This window comes from Oenanthe melanoleuca, chromosome 3 (assembly GCF_029582105.1).
Source record: "Oenanthe melanoleuca isolate GR-GAL-2019-014 chromosome 3, OMel1.0, whole genome shotgun sequence".
NCBI classification, from domain to species: Eukaryota; Metazoa; Chordata; class Aves; order Passeriformes; family Muscicapidae; genus Oenanthe; species Oenanthe melanoleuca.
The window spans coordinates 55633182-55659702 of NC_079336.1; the positions used below are offsets into that span (position 1 = coordinate 55633182).

Sequence of the window (26521 nt, forward strand, 5' to 3'; positions counted from 1 at the left end):
CAGCAGAAAATTTCTCTTATAATCTATACTGTTTGTTGCAGAAGTAATTTAAATTAAAACCTGATCACTATTCAGTTAATTCAGACAGTTATTTTTCTTTATTTAAATCCTCCTAGTTTTTCTTAGTTTAAAATAAATTTATCCAAGTAGCCAGCCAAAATTTTGGAAGCAAATCATCATAGAATCTCAAGTGCAGTCTTATTTATTTATAGAAAATATATTAAGTTTGGGCATTTTTTTTTCCTCATGAAAACTGGAGACAAATATGACAAACACATACTTGCATCCTTCACTAAGCTTTATTTTTTTTTTTAGCCGGTCTTGCTAATATGCTAAGTATTTCTGAGAGAAAAATAATGCATCTGTGCCATTTGACAATACCCTGGATTTTAGCTAGCAGTCTTCACGTTAAAAGCAGGAAGACTGATAATTTAAAACACATTTTCTACTAGCTTAATGTAAGCTCAAGCTCTCTTTTTTCTAGTCATGGGAAAAATTTCATGAAAAAATTTCAATTAAATTTCAGAAAAAAATGCTTAGGATAGAGTCAGCTTTTGGTGGTCCTAGTTGAAGACTGCTGCCCACATAGCAGAGTTGGCAGGGGAGAGGTGCAGTGACTTCAGGGCAGAGTTAATCCTTGGATTCTCTGCCCTGTATTTGCAAACAACCCCCAGGATTTACTTTTTGCATTTTAGTAAAATGCAAATGATAATACCTAACAGTAAAAAAAATAATATTTCACAGTAATAGAGAAATATTTATTGCCTTAGGAAAAAACCTAGTTCACTTGTGTAAGCAAAATTATCTGTGAGCTATGGAACTAGATAAGTATAAAATACATTTTCATTTTAGGTATAGAAAATATCTGCTTGTCTAAATGTAAGTATAGTCTTCACAAAAAGCCACAAGAGTTTTGAAATAATTTTGAAATTTTGGTCTTCCTTAACTTAAAATCCCCATGCTCTCAGTAAAATAGAATTTGAGCTGTTGATTCACACAATTTTAAGTCAACTGTTGGATTAAAGAAAACAATTGCATATTGCATGCAACTAGAACACATATTACCTCAGGGCTCTTTGTTTTCTGAGTTTCAATTATGACTGTAAAAATGGAGATCTATTGCATCTTCTAATTTTCAAATAATAAGAAACATGTTTCTAAGTCATCATATACTTGCCTCACGTCATTTGGTAGGGATATTTGCAGAAAGTAAAATAATAAATTACTTGAATCTGGGAAGCATTGATATGCTAATCAGTTAAATAACTCTTAATTTACCGTTAATTAGTGCTAACAATATTTTGATGTGTTAATTTGATTTAGGCAAATTGGCTTTTGAGACTATTATAAAGCAAAAATATGTTTGTCAGGTTTGAGAGGGCAGGACAGGCACTGATTCAAAGCCTGTTTCAGTGAAGTCCTTCCACTGCATCAAGTATTCATAGAATCATAGGATGGCTTGGGTTGGAAGGGACCTTAAAGATCAGTAGCTCCAACCCCCTTCCAAGGGCAGGGAAGATCACTTCACTAGACCACGTTGCTCAGAGTTCCATCCAATACTTCTATAGTTATTGAAAATTGTGTATTGTTAATACTGAGCTTTACCACTCTTTGTGTATGCCTCTAGATCTAGATCAGGCATCCTCTCTGATTTGAACACCTCTTTCTTTTTAACATTCAGGTTTATCCTGAATCTAGCAGATTCTTTATGTCAAGGATGTTTTATATAGGTAGTTGCTTGTATACATCTGTTCCTAAAGCTTAGGTCACACACCAAATTTAATTATACAACTTTTTTTGCCTTTTGGCTAGATAAATACAGCCTTGTCTTGTTAATATCTATCTGAAATGTCATAAAAATAACCTTTCAGCTTTGCAGCTTTTTGAAAAAATGTGATCCTTCTTCTCCCAGCTCACTCCTCCTACTTGGGTCATATTACACATATGCTTGTCTTGACTCTGAAGATCTTTTAGAAACTGTCTTTCCTAGTTCTATTCAAGTCAACCAGTTACATTTTCAAATGAATGCTTATTTTACTTTCCTTTGCAACAATTCACACTTGGAAGACTCCTTGAAAATATCTGTCAAGCAGATCTTAGTTATTAATTCTATGTTCCTTTTTAAAATTTTTCTTTGCCTATAAGAAAATAATTAAACAACAATTAAGTTGTCAGTATGTATAGACTGCTGTCTTCTGTATGGATGAATATAATCACATTATCTCTTTTTGTTCCCAGTCTGCATTGTAATTAGAGAGTGTATTTTGTAGAGGTAATGCACCCTTTCTTATTCTGTTAATGCATTACCCAAACACTTGTGTCTTGGTTCAAAATCAGTCATTTTAACAGTCTGTTAGTTACATAGGACTTGGTAGATTTTTACAGTGTACAACTGCTGCTTTTAAAATGCTCAAAAGATAATAATTATAGATTAGAAAAACAGGCTCAATCAGGAAATACAAGGCACACGCATAGTGCTTGCAATTAATGTACAGTACCTAATAAAATAAAATAATAAACTCAAGTATTTTATATTCTGTTTTTGAAAATTAGTATATTGTATAAGGCAAATTTAGAAGTAAAGGCTTAGGTTTCTAGTAGGACAAACCAGATGTTTCCTGTCTGGAGGGTTCCCAAGGAACTAGACTTTAAAAATGTCATTAGATCAGGGATGAAATTTGTCAGGCCTGACAGTAGATTGTTTATAATTTTGAAGAAAATGTAATATTTCTTCAGGAAAAAGAGTCACATTTTAGTGTATTTTTAAAGGATTTGTTGCATTCAGATATCATGCTGATTCCAGGTTACTCAAATGCTTGAAACATAAAGAAACTCGTGATAGAAATAGCTGAATTGCTGAATCTCACTTGAAACATTCTTAGTATCAGCAAAATGGGAAATGCAGTGCTGCGATTTAAAAAGGAAGCCTGGTGACCACAGTAAAGAAACTGATGCCATCTAAAGAAGAGAACTGGCTGAAGTTGAATGAATATGACCTAGTGATAAAGGTCACTCTGCATTTTGTAAGAGGAAGCCATGAATGCATTGAGGTCCTTTAAGAAATTAATGAGCAAGTAGATGACGGACATCTTGTCGAATTTCCAAAAAGTATTAAACAAGTTCCAAATTTTATGTAGACAAATGTGATGGATGTATCTAGGAGAATAGGAGAACATATATATTATAGATAAGATAGATATATATAGAGATATCTATCTATCTATCTGTCTATCTATCTATCTATCTATCATCTATCTATCTATCTACCTATCTATCTATCTATCTATCTGTAATATATATAGGAGAATTCTGATTTTTCTAAACAGCATTCTGAGTTGATCTTTCCACCTCACTGTCACCAGCAATTAGTTCTATAGAACCAGCAGTTCTTTGCTTGCCAGCAGTCAGAGACTGCAGCTTTCCTTCCCCCCCGAGAATCTTTAAAACAGGAAGTAGAAATAATACAGATCATTGCCATTCCTCTGTTTGATTCTGTGCTTCGTCTCTTCTTAGAAAACGGTGCCTTTCTGATTTTCTTGACAGGAGCATTGAAAGAATAGGAGAGGTACCCAGAGGTGTTGCATAGGCAATTAGAGAGATGAGCTTTGCTGCAAAGACTAACGGGATGGACTGACTTCTCTGCCTGTGATACTCATTAGAAGAATGGGAACAAAGTAAAGATGATAGGAATTATATAAAGTCATGAGTATGTGGAGAAAATGTGTGATAATCCACAAGTGATTATCTCTTCCAGCCCAGCACTAGAGGTAGTCACTTCAAGCCAGCAATCCAAATACCTGGGTGCTTAGCCCTCAGCTAAATGTACCTTTGATATGAGACAGTGTGGCTGTCTTCATGTTATTTTCTACTGTTATTTTCTTATCATGGTTGTAAAAAATCTCTCGTAGCGAAAAAATCTGTCTAGGGATTTAGTTCAGTTCATTGTAGTCAGTATTTCTGTTTCTATCAGGTTTTTCCTTCTTTTTATGGAGAAACCTAGTCTGTTTTTCAGGGTTCGTTTAATTTGGAAACTTACTCACTTCCAGTGCTTGATGAAGATTTTTTATTCTCTCTAAATAGAACAATTTTCCTTTTACTGACTTTTGTACTAAGCAATAGCAGGAGACTTGATCCCTTTAAACTGCAACTAAAATAGTGAAACATATCTATGTCTGAAAATAATATTTTAAGTTCTTTATGCAGATATTTGACAGGCATAAAATTAGATACAATAGAAGAGCATCAAGATGAAATCTGAGTATGTTTTTCTAGTCCCTCAACTTGTAAAATGTTTCAAATGTCTGAGGACACCACACTTGTCTGTCACTTGAGTAAATGCACATTTCATGTGAAATTGTGGATGCATTAATTACCATTGATTTATTAGAGAAATTGAATTAAAGTGATCCCAAGTGCTTGATTCAGAATGCTTGCTTAGTGACCTTCTGCTTCTGTTTATTTCAAAAAAGTCCATAGGCAACAAGTATATCCTCATTTACCCTTCAAAATGGATTTGAAAAGTAATTGTACATTTACTTTCCATCACTTCTTTAATAGCAAAAGACTCCATCCAGAAAACTTAGCTCAAAAAATCATCTTGTCATTAGGCTACTTACTTGGTAGAGCTGAATGGATTAACTTGTAGACAATTAGAGAATCTCCTGAAATAATTTCATTTCTCTTTTATCTTTAACTGTATAATTTAATTTTGAGATGTATTATTATACTGCAGACCCTGTAGAATGAAAAGAACCCAAAAAAGAGACAGAACTAAAAAAACTTTAAAAAATGAAAAAATACTGTCTCTTTATTGTGATTCAGTCTTTACTGTCTCTTTGAGCAAAATTCAAAGACTACCCAATTTTGTAACTCAAACAACTTAAATGTAAAATCAGGAAGATCTTTCCAGAGTCTGGGGAAGTGCTGGATAATGCTCAAAGTTTTGAATTCTCAAAAAAAAAAAAAGATTAAAAAGATAGCCCCCCCCCCTCTCATGAGCTTCACATCTTCCCAGTTCTCAGTTGATAGATTCACTGGGGGCTTTGTAGGCACAGAAAATAAGTTTTCAAAGCAAATTATATAATTCTGGATTCAAGATAGTTCCTACACAAATTATGAGATTACTCTTTCATCTAGTAACCCTGACCTTGGGAGCTCAGGCCCCAGTTCTAGGTCACATTGTACTGTGATGCTGTTTATTCCAAAATCAAACTTTCTTTGCATTTCTGATATGGAGAGAATTTTGAAATTTTTTTTGGCTTTATGGGGACTCAGACTGAATATAAATTAAACTGAGAAAGGCGCTCCTGTAAATCAGAATAACATTTCCTCAGCCAATTATTTTAGCTTTATTATTCCCAAATGGAGAGCCTTCACAATAATTTTATAATCTGAATGTCTTAAATATGACCAAAGAATAATCAGTTTTCTTAGAACTATCATAGCAGCATTTTAGGGATTTTTTCCTACCTGGCATATTTGTGGACCCATTTCACATTGTATTTTACAAAGAGAAAAATCTATTATAGGTACTTAGTAGCTAATTGTCTCTGTGTTTCAGACCTGATTGACCACTGCTCAGATGTACAGGGTACCTCTCTCACCCTGTTTGCCTAGGTGGATGATCCTCTGGTCATCCAGTCAGGAAAGACACTTTGTTGGCTGCCTGGCAGGTGTCAAGCATGTGGGACCAGGTGGTGCAGTCCATGGGGGCTGCTGGGGAGAAAGGGCTTGAGGCAGAATGGACAGATCCTGCAGGGCAACAACTGCCTGTATAGCTGGTGTCAATGGCAGGGATTCAACTTTTTTATCATGGAACCTGCTGTGAGGATCAAGGATGTCTAGGAAGAGATGAAATCCATACCATAAAGTGGGGCAAAATCATGATTTCCACAGACTGGCCAACCTGGTGAGGGAGCTTTAAACCGGGGTGATGTGGGCAGGGAAGAAATAGTCACAACATCTGTTAGTGGGAAACCTCCCTAAGTATGTGCATGCACGTAAATACAGAATTGCCTCCAGGACACCGTGGTGAGGGAAACTCCACAAACTTTCTGAGAATTCAACACAACTGGGTGCCCTCTGAACCAGCAGTTCTCCCCTCCCAGACTGCCTTAGGAAAAGCTTTAGCAGCATCTAGAGGTAGGTGATGCTCTCTCACTGCTCAGACATGCTGTGGCAAATCTGGAGCGCTGTGTCTGTTCTGAGCTACCCTTTGCAAGACAGGCATGTACACACCTGGATTGAGGCCACAAAGAATGGACTGAACAACTCTCATACAAGGAGAATCTGAGAAGACTCACATCTGATAAATATCTGATAGAAGAGGGAAGTAAAGAAGGCAGTGGAAGATTGTTCTCACTGACAGGACAAGAGGTTTTGGAGTCTCAGTCCTTGGAGCTACTGAAAACCCAACAATATATAAGCCTGAGCAGTGCCACTGAACTAAATGATTTCCAGAAAATTCATGCAATGTCAGCAGCTCTGGTAATCTGTGATTAAGTACAGGTGAAAACTTTAAAAGAGATGTTTGTTTCTCTTTTTTTTCTATTGATAAATGTGCTACTTCATATTTCTTGCAAATATTTTTCAAGTATGACTTTTAAATCTTGGACTAATTTGATAACTTTTGAAGTTGTTTTAGCCAGTAATGACTCAAGTTTTTGTTCTTAAGCTTATATTGACTAAGAAACAATGGGCTCTTAACAGTGCTCTCTGGAAGAGCAGACTGTAATACCAGCCATTGACTGGTCTATGAAGTTCCCCAGGATATGTTAATTGAAAGCCAGTATTCAGGGAGAAATGGGATAAGCAAAAGATGTTGCCACCTCTGAAGGCTTATGAACAAGTCAATTAAAAAAACCCCTTAATCCCCAAACCAAAAACCTCATGGAAAACAACAAAATAGAACAGTAGAACAAGCCCTGTATATAATTAATTTGTCCCTTTCTGTATTTCTGTAGCTCACACCTTCACGACCACCTACCACTTATTGTATGATATGTGTGAAGGTGCAAGCTTGATTACTGTGATCAAAACACCATTTTTTCCAAAGCAAAATGATATTTAATCTCCTGGATACAGACAGAACCATAAGCGTTTCTCTTTATCAGCAGAATTTGCATCTGACACTGTGTTTTACTTTACACTTGGTATTTTATTTTTTTCTGCTTAGTTTTCTCCTAATATTTTCCACAATCCCTTGGTATTACTGGTTAAATGCAGGATGGTCTGAAGTAAAATTTCTCTGCTGATAAAAATGTTCTCATCTTTTAATGACTGGTAAAGCACAGCATTAAGAAAAGGTGGAATCCTCAGTTAGTTAAGTATCCCAATAATGCCTGTCTAGCAGTATTTAAGGCATCCAAGTAGAACTTCTTGATTTGGTCTTAAATCCTCGCAAATGGAGTTTTTCTGACATCCCACTTCCTTAAGCTGTTTTAGTTCATTGCTTTATATAGGAGTAAAAAGCTTCTAACAATGTCTACTAATAGAACTAGTTTATAGAGAATACATAAATGTATTATAAACATCAACTATTGTTTGGAAGTCTGTATCCAGACTTACTGTGCTTCTCCTGGGTCAGACCACAGGCATTTAAGTCTGTGAATGCTGTCCTTTCTAACTAGGGATGTGAATGTTGCAGCTTTTCTCTCCCCCATTTCCTAACCTACCTTTAGGCTTAGGAACACATCCTGTGCCAAGCCTTGTTTAGAGGCTTCATCACCAAGTTACTAAGTCCACTTTTGAAGCTGATATTCCCTCTCCTAACCTTGTGCATCCCATCTGTTCTTGGCAGTCCCTTTTCATCAAATGAAGTGCCATGGTAAAGGAAGGCAGAGAGATAATGCACAGTCAGACGTGGGTGCATCTGTCTTACTTTAGCATTTCCCTTTGAATGAAAAATTTGATGAGAACATCCGTTGAGTCCTTGAGTCCCTGTTCCTTTCATCCAAGCACCCTTCATTAATTTTTACTTGATCCTGAGCTTCTGTTAAAGGCATTCCTGGTGTCTAGATTTTTCCCAGGACTTAAATAAAATCTAGATTCTTATTCCTACATACAGTGGAATAGCCCTGGTACTGCTACCACTGAAAGTGGGAGGGAAGCCATTATCCTGCTTTTATTTGGCACTCACTACCTGGAATACCATATCCAGTTATTACAGGAAATACATTAATAAAATCCAGTAAACATAGTGGAGAGCCACCAAGGCCAGATCCCATGCCTTGTGGCTGGAACAAGGGGATTTGTTCTGCCTGGAGGAGAAAGGGCTTTTAAGTCTGCATAACCTACAGCCTACAAGACTCTTTATTAAAATGCCTGATGGGAGACTGAGAAATGGGAATAATAAGTTAAAGCAGAGGAGGTTATGATTGGATGTAGGGGAGGAAAAAATAATGGTGATGAAAATAATCAAGCTGAGAGAGGTTATGCAGTCTCCATCCTTGGAGACTTTCAAGACCAGCATTGCATAAAGCCTTGAGTGAGCTGACCCTGCTTTGAGTGGGAGGCTGACTAAAGTCATTCTGAATTGCCCTCTGGCCTGGATGGTGCCTTGATTATATAGACCTACTAATATTAATGCACATACTACTTCTATGAAGTCACTTAAGGCCTTTAATTCAAATGGTTTAACTTTCCTAAGCATTTCTCAATAACCAAATTTAAAGAATTCTTCTGAGAATACACTGGGATGCTTTGCAGTATACAAGCTTGTTTTGTCTTTTCTTGAGTAAGATGAGAGTACACAAAAAACAAGAGCAAGATGCTAGGACAAAGATAATTGTCAAATCTATTGCTAATTTGTCCTTTGGGAAAGTTCTCTAGACTTTCCCAAACAGGCCTCCCTATCAACTGAACACATAACTGTGAAGTTGTGATGGTATTATCAACCTATGTTAGAAGGCAATTCAAGAGAACTGGAGATTCCAGTTTCAGATAGTTTCTTGTTGATTGAAAAGAAAATAATTGTCATAGCCTAAATAATAAAAAAAAAAATTTCACTGTATTGCAAAGATACTTAGCTCTTGCAGTTCCATTGATGTCAATGGAGGTGGATCTGCTTCCTACCTCTGAAAATAATGCAGAAATTTCTAGGTCATTCCTTGCACACATGAGTACCTAAAGCTAAAGCTGAGTATATAACTTCACCTAAAATACATTACCTTAAGTGATACTAATTTTTTTTTTTTTCTTTATGGAGTAGCCTGGTCTTTCACACACACAACAGACAGCAAAACAAAAGAGATTAGGAACTATTTAGAATCTCTTAAATTTACATAATTTATCGTATGAGTTCAGTTAATGGGAAAGAGGCATGCAGATTGATTTAAGCATATGGAATACGTCTTGCTGGATTAGGGATTTTTGTCCAGAAGTTGTACTTGTCAGCAAGAGAATCATGATTGGAATATTGATTTTGTAAACTACAGTCTATTGAATTGTTTTTGTAGGAGTTGGGAATAATTCTTACTTTCTATCAAATTGTCTGTCTCAGGAGGCAACATAAGGCATGTTAAATGGTCTTATTTTACAAATTTCTGTTTATTTTTTTCCTCTGGTCTTAGACATGCAAATTTTACAATTTGTTCAGACTGTAATATTCTGAAATGTCCTGAAAGCTGGCTGCAGTAGTTTTGTGGGTTCTAGGAACCAAACAAATATCTCAGTCAGACATGAATATGTGGGGATTTGTAATATCAGTCATTTGTCTTTTGATCCACGGAAACTTCATTTCTGCAAAATCCTGAAATACTAAATCTTTAAACAAACTTTTATTGGGACATTATTTAAGATTATGCAATACTATTAAAGTATTCTGGTCCTCTGTGCTAAACTCTATAGAGAGGAAATTAACCTTTCTATAGTTGCGGGTGATTATATTTTATCAGAAACATTGAAACTTGTCCTGACACCTTGGAGGGTGCAAAGAAGTTTCTGAGTCTGCAGTCAGAAGGGAAGAAGTCTGCTTTGTCTGAGGGTCTGGTGTGGGTTCAGATATCAGCTACAGGTTCTCAGCAACACATCTCTGATAAGACTTGGGGCAGGTGTCTCTATGCTGGTAGGTTTCTTGTCACAATGCAATCAGGACAGGTTCAGTCTTTTTCATGTTATAAATTATAGTTTTTCTTTGTAAAAACTTCTTTGCATTTTCCTGTAGCAATGATCTTCCTAATTTTGTTTATGAAAGCCATATCTAAAAAGTATTATATTTCTAAACAGCAGATCAGATCACTGATAAAGTCATATATATTAAAATTTCACTCAGGAAGGCCTAATAGAAGTAAAAGTATGTAGTTCTTGGTAAAAAGCAAAGGTAGCAGTGGAAATCACCAAAAGATCTGCAGACTAAATTTTCACCAAAAATAATTACAATCTGCATTAATTCTTCAGCTGCAGGTTGAGTGGGCAAGATGAAAATTTGTGAGTTGGAATGCCCAGTACTGTGAGCAGAAGGAGATGGTTAATTGCCGTTACTAATAAACACTTTGAGATGTTCCAAACTTCAGCTTTGTTTAATGCTGCAATGTAAAAAGTTACTTGATATGTAGAGTGATCTGGTAGTTTTAATCAGTCATATAAATATGATTTTGGGCTCCTTGACCCTTCTTGAGCTCATGAGTAAGCTTATTCTTTAAGAAGGAATGATGTAGACACTGAACATCTAGAGAAGTGTGTTGGAACATTAGAGGTTGCTTGGCCAGCTGAAAAAGTGCAAATGGTTAGGGAGGGAGAAATCTAAAGAATTGGGACCATTTCAGTTAATGGGAAAAAAAAAGAAAGAGTAACCAAAGTAACAAAAGCAGAACACATACACACAAATCAAATTGTAGTTTTAAACAAATCTTTTCCTCAACATAAAGATTTGGTTGAGTCAATTTAAAATGTTCCATCACAGTAATGCCTTTGTGATGAGTTCCTGAAATTGATTTTTTTTTTCAAATGCAGTAATTAATAGTTTATTTATTTTACTTGGAACACTGAGAACAGTGCTTTTGTAATCACACATATATCAAATGTGCACAGAGCAGGAAGTCACATACTTGTTCTTGAGCTGATGAAATCAAATTGGAGGGTATTGGTCCAAGGGGATGAAAAACTCATGGTCCCACTGGGATAAAAGTGTGAATGTCTCCCCATTGATGGTATTCACACAGGAATCAAGGGAAATGTGTAGAGGGCATGGTGGAAATCTTTGACATGCTGCTGGCTACTGCTGCTCGGTTCCGCATGATGAACATTCAAGGGGAGGAATTTGTGTGCCTTAAGTCCATCATCCTGCTCAATTCTGGTAAGTTGTGTGCTTTGCTATCACTTGGGTAATTGTGGCTGCTTCTGCATGGGCTTGAACATTGCTGGCTGTCCTTAATGGCATTTTCATTTTGAGACAGCAGCAATGGAACTGGGTTTTCAGCACAAAGACAGGCAGGACCAGACAGGGGTGGAAGCAGTCAAACCTGTCCAGTGATGTAGGTGGGACCCAGAAAATTGATGCAGAGGGTAGATGACACACTGTATTCACACTGTGTGGAGAGTGGTCAGAGAAGTGCTTTGAATCAGATGCTGGCATGACTTAAAACTCTGCTTACAAGACACTGAAGTAGCTGGAACCACACATAGGGCACCCAAAGGCAATGCTTAACTGCAGTGCTTAGGTGATGGCAAAATAAAAGGAAACAAGGGCAAAAATGTGGTTGAGTTTATCATGGTTTAGTTTATAATAAATTATAGGCATCTAACACTGATGTAATAGTTTTCCACTTCCTTTATAGTTTTTGGCTGTAAATCTCATCCTGAAGTACACTTCAAAAATAGATGACTAGATAAAAAGTGTTAGTATAGATACATATATAAATATGTAAGGTTAGATGATTTGAATTTTGCATGAGATGATTGAAACAAGCAAATTTAACTTGAAACATGTGACAGAAAACTGTTGCACACCAGAGGACTTTTTCTGTTTGAAATGAGAAAAAAACTCCAGACAATTTGTTTTTTATATGCAGAAATGGAACCCATGTTGTTCTCATGGAAATGATAGACATCTAAAATCTTAATGTAGGCAACAAAGTAAAAATTTTAGACACAATTCTCTGCTAAGCTGTTACCTGGTGACTGAAGACTCCAGAATTTCCCAATGCTGGGGATTTACCCACTTGTAAATTTTTCCTGTTGCATTTGAACTTGAAGATGGTATCACCCTGCACACAGACATGAAGGGCTCTATATCTTTTTTATCCACTTGTCTAATAGATCACTTGCCCAAATTGCAGGAAAAACAAATTTAGGGTATTCACATCAAAGGCTGACTGTAAACACAGCAGACATTGCTTTATTGATCAGGTACTTTTCTTTATGGAAGCTTGAATGTGGTCTCCTCAAAGTTCAAGCAAAATTATGTATTTGTACAATCTAACATAAAATACTTTATGTATGTTCCATGAGATATGAATGTGGTTCAGGTTTTGTTGTGGCTGTAACCAATTGCCAAAAAGTAACATTTGAGGCAAGCAAGTGGCATATTAGGAATGAGGGACTATTGTTCTTACCTTAGTTCCCAGGCTGTGACAATTGTAATTACTGTTTGACATTTTATTTTCCTTATGTTGCCCTGACAATTATAACAGAATATTTCCTAGAGTTAATATTCTTCCTGGAAAGTGATTGTCCTCCAGGATTTCAGCTAATATATTCAAGGGCAATTAACTTCTTAAATAAATCTATAATATGAAATTGATTTATAAAATCAATTTTAGATTTCAATTAGAAAAAATAGAACTGGAATTTTGAATAAAACAAATTAAATGTTCATGTCATGAACATGAAGAATTTAGGTCATGCTCTATGGAAATTTTGTGTCTATGTTGTATTTAATATTGATCCATAACACTAAATTTTTTATTCAGACAAAGCCCTGCCAGGCATCACTAGCTATCCTTCATAAGCACATCTCACTGTGTTAATGGGATTTTTTTTTTTTTTTTTTTGTTACAAGATTCCCCTAAGGAAAAAATTGTAAATAAATACATAAATAAATAAATAATATATATATATATAGAACAAGGGAAGTTGGTGATAATCAGAGGCAAAATTCCTTCAACATAAGAGAGATGGGATCACTTTAAACTCTATGTATATATGGCCACAGAATGTATGTCTGTATTGCATGTCATTACCTTTATGCATAAAGGTACATTTCTGTATTTGCATTCCTGCAACAAACTACTTTTATAACTTAAATAACAATGGGAATGTGGATACAAGTTTCTGACTCTCAGACTCTCTAGATGCTCAAACTGACAGGCATTAGACTGCAATACAGAGCATAATTTGGGGTCTGTGTAAGAGCTGTGTAAGTGTTTGGAACTGACCCTCTAAAGTGTTTTCTGGAGATGCTTTACTTCATGAAATGTGGCCAAGCTCCTTACATAAAGGGTTGGACAGATATGAAACATCGTGTGCTCTGTAGCACGTGGCTAAGAGAGCTGAGCTGGTTCATCCGGGAAAGAGGAGGTAGAGGAGGGTCTCGCTGCAGCCCTCAGAGAGCTGATGAAGGGCCAGACCCTTCTCAGAGGTGCAAAAGGAAAGGACAGCCTGCAATTCAGACAAACCACAGCAAGGGAGATCCTGCCCAGATAAACAGAACAAAAACCCTACCCAGAGAGAGGTTTAGCACTGGAACGGGTTGGCCAGAAAGATGGTAGGATCTCAATCCTTGCAAATACTCAGAATTCAGCTGGAGAAACTCCAGGCAGCTTGATCTAACCCTGAAGTTATCAGTGTTTGAGCAGGAGGATGAACTAGATGACTTCCAAACCTACCCTAACCTGATTTCTTTCTGTGGGTGCATATGCAAATATTCACAAATCTTCTACTAAAGAAACAGCAGATAAACACACAATGAATTTTTGGCTTATTATGCTGCCTGTATTATATATGCATGTGATTAAACCAGCAGATCTCAAAAAGATGTAAACAAGTGGGTTAATTAAACAAATAGGACTAATTATGCTACATCTCATGTTTAAAAGCAGTCTTCATTTGCATTCAAATCTTTGTGTGGATTTAATTCACTGAGTGAATTTAACATTTCTTTATTAAATCCTTGGACATCTGGTAATCTCTTCACATGAAGTACTGTTGTTTATTGCCTTTGTTGAACATTTCTGTTTTTGCAACACCTTTCAAGGATGTTTAATATCTTTACACTCCTTTTCCATATGGCTTTGGAAAATATTCAGGTTATGTTTTTTTTTAGTTTTGCTCCATGCATGTGGAGAGGATGGAAGGTTTTGTTTGTAAGCCAAGGTAGATGCTTGTGCTACTTCCACAGTTTTCCCGAGATACCAAGGTGATATGTCTGTAACAAGGACATCATTGTGTCCAGCTAAGTAACAAACCTGGAGGTGCCCCTCTAAAGCTGCAGCAATAAACCTTTTGAGTACAAAAGCAAAGTAGTGTTTTTGAAAACCACATTCAGCTCATTATTAAAGGGGTGTTACTTAACATTGGAAAATAACTACTAGAATCATGAAAGGACAACATGATGTTTTCCTTTTGAGTGTACCAGAGGAATGGTGCTATGTGGCAAAGTGACAGAGTTTCATTTTGGCCATGAAGATATACATCACAACTGCCTTAGGAGCTGATTTACCTAATTAGTTAGCTGGTTAGTCCACAGAGATGGAAAGATTTGGCTGATTTAATGCATACTGGGGACCTCTTGATGTATTGTTCCACGTGACTGCTTGTTATTCTTTTCTCCTGATGTTTTTCAGTTCCTGTTAAATTGTGCTTCATATTCATTTCTTTATTTTGGGATGGTTTCAGGAGTGTATGGTACAGAGATGAATTTCCTCATGCCTCAGCCTGTCTTGCTGCAGATTCAGAACAGTTGGGTGTAGTGGAAGAAGTAGAGCCTTGGGTTCCGTGAGCCTGAACTCCAAATGAAAAAATATTTTAAACTGTGGTTTATTGTGACAGAAAAGATGTTGAGGACATTCTCTTCCACAGTAACATGCAACAAATATATAATTATATTTGGTGAGAAATATAAAATTATATCAATGTATGCCAAGGGCTGGCATGGTAGCACTGCAGCCCCCAAGGGATCCTTTTCTGGTATGTGTTATGGGCATGGACAAACAGGCCTTGCTTGGTTGTAGGGTGGTGTTTCCTCTGTTCTTGCACCTGTTTGGTTTTACAACACTGACCTACAGAAAGAGCTGGAAATCAACCTGGCTATTCAATTTAGGCTTGGAAAGGCCTTGGAGACTCTTAAATTTCACTTTGCTAAGGCAATTTTCTGCACCCTCATTTGAAAACTCTATGAGTGTGTGATAACCAGTATTTTATTTTTGGGGAAGTCTCTGGCCAGTGGCCTGGGGCAGGAGCAATCACTGTGAGGATGTAGAAAGGAAAACTAAACATAATTTTCCTTGGCAGTTATTGACTGGCAGTTGCCTGAATTCTCTACAGTTATTGGGGAGTGCTTTTTTGATTTACAGTTTTTAATAGCTTCTAGACTAGGTGAGAAAAAATTCCTCCTAAAAGATTATTTTCTTTTACTAGTTTTAGTAGTATGAAGCTATGGGGTGTTGCTTCAAGAGCACAATAGGTTCCTATGGCTGAAGTAAACATCTCTGGAGGCACTGTGCATTTATGAGAATAATATTTCCTTCTAGTGGATTGTGTTTTGCCAGTAGTATTTAAGAATCTTGCCCCTACAGGTATGAGTTAAGCTATCAAGCCTTGTATTGTCAATAGATATATGTGAGAGCAGTTCAGAGTCAGCTGAGAAAGGTTCAGCTGAGAAAAGCCCCAGGACCAGTTTCTGTTTGTGAATTAATTTCAGTAAAAATAATAATAGTAATGAAAAGCTCTGTGAGAAAAGAGGCCACTGTACTATCTATCGATATCAAATTTGAAGCAATACCCATTACCAAAACTAAGAACTCTGACTGATGATTTTTTCATGATGACTGATGATCTGTTTGAATTATCCTTTTGGTTTTTAAAAGCAGTTTCTTGCTTACTCTTTCCCAGAGACACTCACATTCTCAAACACAGCTACATTTCTTTTTAGTTCTGAAGATCCCGAATCATAAAAACTATTTGCAGGTCAGTAGTTCTAGATGTCAGGTCCTTGAAGTACCCAGATGATGTGAGGAGTAGGCCAAGATGTTAAAAAAATTTCAACTCCCTGACTGCTCAGATGCACAGCAAAGTATCTTCACATCCAGTGGCAGCCCCAAGGCTGCAAACAATGAAAGCAAGCTATAGCATATATGTCTGACAAGCTATAACATATATAGCATATATGTTATAACATATATGTCTGTCTGTGAGTGCATGTCTTTTATACTTAACAGAACTAACTGCATTCCAAAGTCTGCTATATATGATGCTTTAAAGAAAAGCAAAATAAAATATTATTCCAGAAACCATTTTTTTTTCCAAGGACAAAATCCAAATCTCTTCTTGGCTCTGTGAGCTGATGCAGAAGGACCAAGCACAGGATTTGTCAAGTGTGTTATGGACACAGGACAATGAACACTGTGATGAAGCCAATTTGATTGTATTACCATATGTGCATCTTAAACCTCTGGTGCCTCAGGACTGGATTATGGCAGTACGAGCTGTTTAGAGTTGTTGGTCCAGTCCAAAAGATTTAAAAACTGATGCTGAATGCAACAGCTCTCTTTTGGCAGCACAGTGTTGTTGTGACCTGATTCACATTGGCTGTGTGCTGTTGTCCAGAAAAAAATCAAGATAAAACAGCTGAAATTGTTTAGACTTTCCCATTTTGTAAGCAAGATGTGCTTCATGCTCCTGAGATTTACTATTAGCACAAGCTCTTATGCCTGGATTAGAGACTCTCGTAGGTGATGTAGAGGAGCTGTTGGAGGGGGAACTTTTAGGTTTGATCTCTGGAAAAGGTTTTTGTCTGGTCCAAACCTTCAGGTGGCTCACTTTTAGCAGTAAGCAATTCAAGACAGCTAAATTTGCACAAGTTGATTTGGACACAGTTTTTAAAGAAGAGACAGCTTTGCAGGTGAAGGAGCACACCTTTCAAGGCTTTTGCTTGGTTGTGAGGATATTGTTGAGGCAAATGTCCATAAAGAAAACCTGGTTTTGTTTACATGTTTTGTGGTAACATCATTCAGTTATAGATTGACTAGAAAACCACTAAAAATCAAATATTAAACAGCAGGGGAAATGGCAAAGCTGCTGAAAGCTTGGGTTGGTCTGTAAGTGTTGCAGAGCTCTCAAGGGGAACAGCACCTCCTCAAAGTTTCAGAGACAAGTGACCAAGAGAAGAGCACAGCCCACAGGTAGGTCTAGCTGCAGGTGTCACCCAGCTCCTGGTACAGACCTTGGTGTGACACAGGAAGGGAAGTGGCACTATCTTCCTCCTGCTTTTCCCCAAGAGCCCAAATCTGTGCTCCAGGGTTATTCAGAGAAGCAACCTGGCTGCCAAGCAAGAGAGCTGGCAAAGAGTCAGATCCCGTGGTTTAAAACAGCTTAAGAGACACAACAGGGAATACCTTGGGCTACTCTGAGTCCACCAAAGTAATTTTTGTCTGTGGTTTGTTTATTTTCTTTCTCCCTCCTACTTTAGGTGTGTACACTTTTCTTTCCAGCACCTTGAAATCTCTGGAAGAGAAAGATTATATTCACCGTGTCCTGGACAAAATCACAGACACTCTCATACACTTGATGGCTAAGTCAGGTCTTTCTCTGCAGCAGCAACACAGACGACTGGCCCAGCTCCTCCTCATCCTCTCTCACATCAGACACATGAGGTGAGTGCTGGGGCCATGCAAGACAGGTGTCACAAATGCACATGCACACTTTTCCTTCACATGTGGGAGTGCAAACTATGTGAAGGGCTGTTACCAAAAAAACAAACAAACAAAAAAAAACCCAAAAGAAAAAACAGAAAACAAAACAAAACAAAACAAAAAAACTCCACATGAAAATATTTACCCCATTTGTCCTTTCTAGTTGTCTTTTTCTCCGCCTTTTGTTTTGATAGTGCTGATAGTTTGATGGAAAGTAGTATCTGCTTTTAATCTTATGTGTGTCATGGAATCATAGAATCATAGAATGGCCTGGTTGGAAGGCAACTTAAAGATCATCTAGTTCCAAACCTCCAGATATGGGTAGGGATGCCTTCCACTTAGACCAGGTTGCTCAGAGCCCTGTCCAAGCTGGCCTTGAGCACTTCCAGGGATGGGAGACCCACAGTTTCTCTGGAAAACCTATTCTAGTGCCTCACAACCCTAAGTACACAATTTCTTACTAGTACCTAATCTAAACCTGCACTTTTTCAGTTTGAAGCTACCCTCCCTTGTCCTGTCACTACATGCCCAGCTTACTGGAAGGCTTCTGTAAGGAGCCTCCTCTTCTCCAGGCTGAATAACTCCAGTTTTCTCAGGTGTTTGAAAAGTACTGAGAAGAATATTAATGTAGGAGTAGCCTAGCTCTGCAAACTTTAGTCTCCTATAAGATTTAATAAAATTATCACTTTTATGCAGCCGCTTTTCACAAGAGTCATGATTGCAAATCACTTTAGAAAAGAGATTTAGGATCATTATGTGAATTGTGGATATCCTCATTATGGATGAGGATAAATGCTGAGCTACTAAATTCCAGTCTAGAGGACCATGCCTTTTGCTAATCAGAGGTGAGCTGCCTGTTATTACACTATTAGTAATTGCAGCAAATGATTCTCCCAAATTACCTCTTTAGGTAACTGCTCAGTGGATGAGGATTTAACAGTATACATTTCTACAAAGATATGCTATAGATTTTATTATTATGAAACCACAGGAGATATTGCTACACAGATTTAATTTTCATTATTTCAGCTAATGAAATTTAAATTAAACACCACATCATAGCTACTAAAACTGAAACATGCAGATTTTACCTCCTGAACTGATACACAGATCTTTGGGGAAAAGTCAAGGGATGTGTGCAGGTGTTTTTTTTCATTTGTGTCATTTTATAGAGCATTTTATAGAGTTTGTTTGTCCTTTGTAAATGAACCTTCCTCCCCTTTCCCCCAAAAAATAAATAACAATTAAGGAAATTCCAGGTGTAAAGGAAAGCTAATTATTTTTCATAGTTTTGTGAATGGATGCTATTATAAGTGAGCTTCTCCTAAGAAATTGGAAAGAAAACTGATATTTTTTTATTATGTGAAAGGCAAAATCCATTCCATCCACTTAGTCACGGTGGCTAAGTTAAGAGTCTATGTGCTCTAGGCTACTTTTTAGGAAAAGAAGAGCAAAAGAGACAGCTGTGGAAGGCAACTTGACTGCAGCAGTCAGCAATGCTCTTTGAAGGTGCCACCTTCTGCTTAACTATAGCAGATGTGCACAGCAAATGCACTGCTAAGTTAACTGTTTTGTGCAAGGCAGGATTTATACGAACCCAGCAAATATTATTAGCTGGTAGCTTTTTTTTTTTTTTTAATCCCCTCAAAACACATTTGGAAAGTAACTGCTGTTCCATCCCAACCCACAGCAACAAAGGCATGGAGCACCTGTACAACATGAAGTGCAAGAACGTGGTCCCGCTGTACGACCTCCTGCTGGAGATGCTGGACGCTCACCGCCTGCACGCGCCGGCAGCCAGGAGCGCGGCGCCCACGGACGAGGAGAGCCGAAGCCAGCTGACGGCGGCCTCCGCTTCCTCCCACTCCTTGCAGTCTTTTTATGTCAGCAGCAAAGAAGAGGAGAGCATGCAGAATACAATATAAGCAGAAGTCAGCATATACAGTGGTATGAGAAACCCAGCAGTGTTCTACCCAGCTCATGCTTCATTTCGTCTCTAGTGCCACCTTTGAAAACACTCCAGTGACAACAGACACCAGCATTTTCCACATGAGTGTTTGTCAAGCGCTTGCCTAAATTTATTGCTTACCCTAAACGGAAGACATTTCATCACCATGGATAGCCAGCAAGGATTGTCTGGCTAACTTGATTTAAAATGTGCAGTGTTTTAATTTAATTTTGCATGTTATTTGGGTAACTAAGTCCTAATCTAAACCATACGTTCATTTTACTATAAATTGATAGGCCATACCACCCATGCATATTGGTATCTTCATGAGTGGTAGTCTTTGTTAATACCCACCCAAAATCCCAAGCTCACTTAGTCCTTTACTTTTACTTTCAAAACTTGCTTGAAATTTTGAAGCAGTTTGGTAGAGATTCTGGATGGCTTCTTGGGCAGTGTAAACAGAAAGTTGACTGTGCCATAGGAAATCTGCACTGTGAGGGACTGCCTTGGTAATTTAGTTAGATTCCTGCCTTTTTTCTTCCTGCTGTAAAAAGGAACTGCTGTCTGAGAATTGTACTATTTTACCTTGCTGGCTTACATCACCAGGAAACTCCCTCTCAAGCTCATTCTGACCAAACTTTTAGGTACCCTTTCCATACTATCTAGATGAATTGCTTTGCATGCATGCTATCTTGTCTGATCCTAGAAAGCTGTTCTGTTGCCCAAGAGTGTAAATCCAGGGCAACAAGGAAAATAGTGATAACAAAGAGAATTACTCTTGAATCAGACCAGATGATTACAAAAACCATGAGGTCTTAAAGAAAGGTCTTCACACACATACAGGATACAGCACTATTTACAAAAAATCCCTCCTCCTATCCTGTGCTTTGTTGTGCTACAAAGCAAGGGGTGAGGATGCCAGTGTGAGACTGGCACAGAAGAGTGGGATGGTCCCATCCCACTCAGCAGTGTGTGGTGTACCTGTGTGGGAGGACTAGTATCACAGTCAGAGCAGCAGGTTTTTCTTTGCCTTGGCATTTTTTGGCTCTTGTCGTGGCATGTTTCAAAATCACTGCTAAGAGCCAGCTCACCTGTGACACCAAAACTGAGCAATGAGCCTCAGACATGGTGTAGACTTGGGACTGCATGTCCAGAAGGATAAATCTGTCTTTCTCCATGCATGTCAGTACCTCCTAAGGATATTCATAAGGATCAGTTTGATTCTTCAGACCAGCTGTAAATATACAAAAGGTCCACTGACATCAAGAGTTTCAACAAGAGGTGAAAGAGACTGAAGAACTCCCCATGATATGCTATCCAAAGCAGGAGTTGGTGCTGCTGTTTGACTGCCTCTATGCTAGACAATTCAATGTCAGGGAACTTTGCTGGGTACTGGAATGAGATTATTACATATGACAGGGATAATTTACCAATCGAATTATAAACTTTGCCTGTGCTATCTGCATTTCTGGTTGACAGGTGCAGATTGGGACTTAGCACAGACCAGGGACTATTCCAATAGCTGGTTGGAAGCAACTGCCCTGCCAGTAAGGATGTTTCCTAGCACATGTGTAGGCTGCTCCACAGCAGCTGGCCACAGTACTAGTGAAATGGTTTGGGGATGTTTTTATTACAGTTGAAGCCTTTATGTTGATTGGAATATCCAGTAGAAACTAAATATAGGAAACAGTGCAAGCAATGCCATACAGGAGTGCCTATGTCAAATTACACTCCCTGTCACACAGGCAGAGTCTGTGTGCAGTGAGATCAAATTTCACAGCAGCTGTGAAGGCAGCAGGCATAGGACAGGTTAGTGCTTCAAGTCAAGAATTCAATTCTTTAGTGAATGTACATACTGGTGTCTATAATAGTTTCATGTACATATCTGAGGATATGAGCAGTTTGAAAGCCTAAAGCTACATGCTACCAATGTTTGAGAAGATTCCTCGAAAACTGTGCAAGCCTAAACATGTGAAGCAGTCACCGTAAGTTCATAGGCCTTTTCTTGATGCATATTAAGGTGTCATTTTTTTCTGAATGTGCTGAAGATTTTGTCTTTTTGTGTATTCAGTAAAAGCATGTGTGTGTGTGTGTGTGTATATGTGTGTGTGCGAGCGCTAATTTGGTACCTAAGGGCTTTTTGAGGGCTCCTAAATGTAATGAAAGAAAATGGAAATTTTGGGGTTTTTTAGTAGCTGGCTTTCAGATGTGTTAGAAAACCCATGAGTTCACTCAAATGAGTACAGGCTAAGATCTGGATGGAGCACAGGAACCCCTATAGTTAAATTCATGTGTTTACACCATCATCATTCATTTGTAGCCCAGTGTGCATTAGAGCTGCTCTTTAAATACTGTACACGCAACTTGGTGTTCTCTAAGACAGAACACACAGATCAAGCTCATAAGCTGGAAGGCAAATCAGTTTAAATGAATGCCTCCCTCCCTACATCCCAGAATAGGTCATTACATCAATTCAAGTGTAAATTTATCTAGAGGATAGAAGGCAGTTCATGGAGAGCAATTCACAACAGAGGGTCAGATTTGGATGGTACCTACATAGGGCAAGTACCTTTACACTCAAGAGATTTTGCCAGTGAAGATGCAAAAGCATGATGTGAAGTGGTATGCAGCAGTCAGAAGGGTATCATAATGTGTCTTGGAATATACAGAATAATATCAGTCAGCTCACAATAATTATGAATCCATTCCTGGGCTCAGCCCTTGCAAGGAAGCAATTTAGCTTTCAACCAGTCCTCCTATGTTTGTGGTGACTACAGTGAAGGGCAACCCAGAAAGAGGAAGAGTGATTCCCAGTAGAACATTAATTTACCTCGGGGCAGATTTAGGATCCATATCATTAACTTTTTAATGAGATTTTAATAGAAGCAGCACCTTAACGAACATGGTAACATTCCCAGAGTTATCTATAAAGATGGCCCCCATATCAGACAGCTGAATGTAGCTATTCAATTGATTAAAAAAAGTCTATGATACAAACATGGCAACTTTTTTCATATATAATTCTGAATGATGCTCTCGTGTATGCAAACAATTGTGCCTGACATTTGGTAATCGTTATTTCACAAGATGCTATTTTATGTGTGTATATATATATATACATATATACTTTATATTTGCAGCTGACAAACCAGTACTACCTGAATACCTGGTGCTGGATATTACATAAAATATATGCTGTAATAAAAAAATTGAACGAAAACTTTTCAAGGCAGCTAATTATGCTTTTACCAAAACATTCATAGTGATGCCTCTGGACAGCTAACAAAATAATTATTTTGTAACGTTTATACATGGATTTTTTTAAAAAAAAACATTAAAAACCAAAAAAACCCTCTAGAAACATAGGCAATGTAATACCAGCACAAGGCAAACATAAATAGACCAGATGAATTTGCTTTGCTTGAGAATATGGTTGTTACTGAAGTATTGCAAAAAGCTTGGGAGGTAGAAGAGGAGATAGGGAGATGTGTAGCACTTAGTGGTGTCATAATATGTGGTGTTTGAATATGTGAAAGCTACTCTGGTTTATAGTGGTTTCAGCCACGTTGCAGACTTCAATGTTGCAGACTTTGTCTCAGGTAAAACTCCCAGTTGGGATAGTAAGATTTGTACTCGGGTAAAATAGTTTAATGAAAGTTTCTTGGTGTGTGTTGTGATAAATTTACTATTATGTTTCAGTGACATCACTTGATGATTTTTCTCCTTCTCTACATTGAGAGATTTAAAAATGTAATTGAAGAAATAATCCGAACTGAGCTCCCAAGAATATTGCAAGGACTGTCAGCAGATCACTGGACCTTGAGTTGAAAAAAGAAAAAAAAATCCCACACTATCCCCTTCATAAGAGCCAGGATTTGTACTGGAGCCTCCATTCATTTCAGTTCATGCCAACTGATTCCTTAAGAGCTGTGCCAAATGCTTAAAAATAAGCAAACTACCAAAAAAGTAAAAATTCTGCCTCAGTAGGTCTTTAGTCTTATAGGCTTAGGTAAGAACATGGCAAGCCCCTCTTGAATATATAATTTCCTGCTTTAAAATTAGAGTGCAACTCAACCTTCAGATAATGGGATTTTGTATATAAGGCATTCTCAGCTAAACTTGTGTGAAGTGCATTTCTTACTTTGAATAAAGAGATTGATGTTTTCAATGCTATCTACAACCATGGCATGGCTTTACAGATAGGAAGTCAACACATGTAATAGAAGGGTTATGTTAACAATGGCATTGTAATACAAACCAATCTTTGCTGTGACCTGCAAGTGTAGCATAATCTCAAATTGATCTGAGAGTTTAAAATTAACGTTTTCCCAATATTAATGTCCTACCCTTTCTACTCACAGTTCCCTTTCATCCTTCAAGTGTAGGTAGCCTTATATCCTGAAAGTGATTGTTGCCCATAAAAGGGTATTTGGTTTTGCACTGTGTTAAAAGGATAGTATTTTTTTTGCATTCGAATGTGCCTAAAGAAATAAATAAAAACATTTAAAAAAATTATATGCTGCCATCTTGCAAATTAGTAAATTCTGTAATCCTGTGTGCCTATGATTGGAAGTCTGTTTCTTCAGAAAGTGCCCTTTGAAAATGGAAGGGATAGACTGCTGGTCACGAGACTTGCATTATCAAGCCACTTTATGTATTACCTTATTGTATGTAATATGAAACCAATGCTTTTGTGTGCACTATGTAGTCTGTAAATGCAAAGTCCTTTCTTTGGTATAGGCTTAGCTGTCATAATGTATTGGTCAAAGTATTCTGTTCTTTCACTGATGCATATGAAATTATTGATGTCTTCGGTTTTGGTGAGGTATTTTTTCTTTGTTTTGCACCTAAAAAAGTTCAAAAAAGTTTAGATAAAAAATCTGGTATGCTACCTGATTGGTGAAAGATTTTTATCAATGTATTTGATGTTGAAAATAAAGAATTAATCAGAACACATTGTTTCATTTTGTTATATTGTGCATGTTTTGAAAATATGCTTCCCTGCTTGTTGTTTTCCAGTGGACAGCAAAATGGTACACTGTTTTGGAAAGAATCAGAATGTCTCAGTTTCTGTGCATCTAAATGAAAGTCAAAACTCTTAGTTTTTTCACTTTCCCTGAAAAGAATCAGACACTCCATATCTAGAGTCAACAACAAGACAGGTATTCTAGTAATTCTAATAACACCAGGAAAGTTAGCTAAGTACCTAGTATTTTATGTTCTTTAATGTTCTTAGTATTTTGGTTTAAATTCCTTATTTTGGCTTGTGAAATAGATTATGAATCTAGACAAATAGATTATGAAGAGACAAATTGTGTGAATTTAGCCATCTATAGTTGGCTGCCACTTCCCATGAGCTAGCTTATATCGAAGCAAATAGTACTCCTTTCCCAAGTGAAACTAGTCCTCAGGGAAAAAAATTGTCATGACTAAGCCATCAGGAAGGGATGAAAAGAAAAGAAAGATAATTTTATTGACATAAGACCACTTTGAACTCAACTCTATTCTGTAAAATAATCTCAAAACCATATTTAGTGCTTGCAAAGAATCAAGCCAGTAATCAATAGCATTTGCATACCTACTGTAGTATATATATTTATCAGTAACACAGAGAGAATATGGTCCCTATACTCATTATCTTATAATCTGTTTTCTGTGCCATGCTGGTTCAGCATAGAACTATTGGCTCATGGGTTCTCTTCTTATATATCTGTAAAAGCTCTTTGCTTTAATGGGATGTTTCATTGTATTTAACTTAAAAGGAAAAAAAATTATAGGACAGTTACCTCAATTCCAAGTATCATCTCAATGATGAGGACAAGACAGGCAATATACTTCCTTCATGTGAAGCCTTACCTTATAGCCTGTTAAATATGAAAGCAAATAACTTATTCAGACTCTAAAAGAATGCTGGGGACTGTTGGGATTTTTAAGTGCTGGATAGAACTGAACAATAGTTCCAAATCATGCGATTGTTTTGCAATACACTTCCATAACAATGAACTTGACTGCAAGTTGCTTCTTTGGCCACAAAGGATGGGTCAGAGAATAGGAACTAACTGCACAAGTGCTCAAAATAATAAATTAATTTTCAATGCTGATTCAAAATATGACTATTTCATGGCTTTATGCAATTTTTAAAGCACAGGACCAAATGAGCACTTACAGTTCATGGAAAAATGGCTTAAGAACACAGTTGCTACATAATACTGAACTTACAGACTTTACCTTAAAAAAGCAGCTAGATAGGAGGATATTCCTGCAAAATCAAAAATATGACACTGCTAAGTGAAAAACTGTACAGATATAGTCTGAAGTTACTTACTTCTGCAAAAATTGTAACAATTTGAATGAGCACAGGATTGCACACTTCCCTCACTGCACACACACCTTATAGAGCAGCTCCCCCAGGGAATCCCATAGAGATGCACAGAGCTGAACACTGGCACCCCCCACACCCCTTCTTTCTCTCTTTGCTGACATGCGACACCTCTTGTTCCAGCATATTTTATTCTATTAAACTAATTAAAAAAGATATGACATAGTTAAGGCATAATGAAAGAACATATTTGACTGCTTTTCTTTTCTGTTAGTTCGTGCAATCCTAATAATGCAGTGATAACAGCTTTTTCACGGGCTAAAGCCTTGGTGTTTTCAGTCAGTGGGGCACCCTCCCTCATTAAAAGCCTTTTGGCCATGCTTATTCCTTAAAATTAAATGATGCAAT

At 37.4% G+C, this 26521-nt stretch overlaps 1 protein-coding gene across 1 annotated transcript in view; it reads left to right on the plus strand.

The window, feature by feature from the left end:
- The window catches only part of ESR1 (estrogen receptor 1), a 104218-nt gene extending 79472 nt beyond the window's left edge, over positions 1-24746 (plus strand). The window contains 4 exon segments of the mRNA XM_056488587.1: positions 11160-11293; positions 17624-17807; positions 19537-19748; positions 19751-24746. Coding sequence (XP_056344562.1) covers positions 11160-11293; positions 17624-17807; positions 19537-19748; positions 19751-19872 — 652 coding nt within the window. The 3' untranslated portion in view covers positions 19873-24746.
- The last annotated feature ends 1775 nt before the right edge of the window (positions 24747-26521 follow it).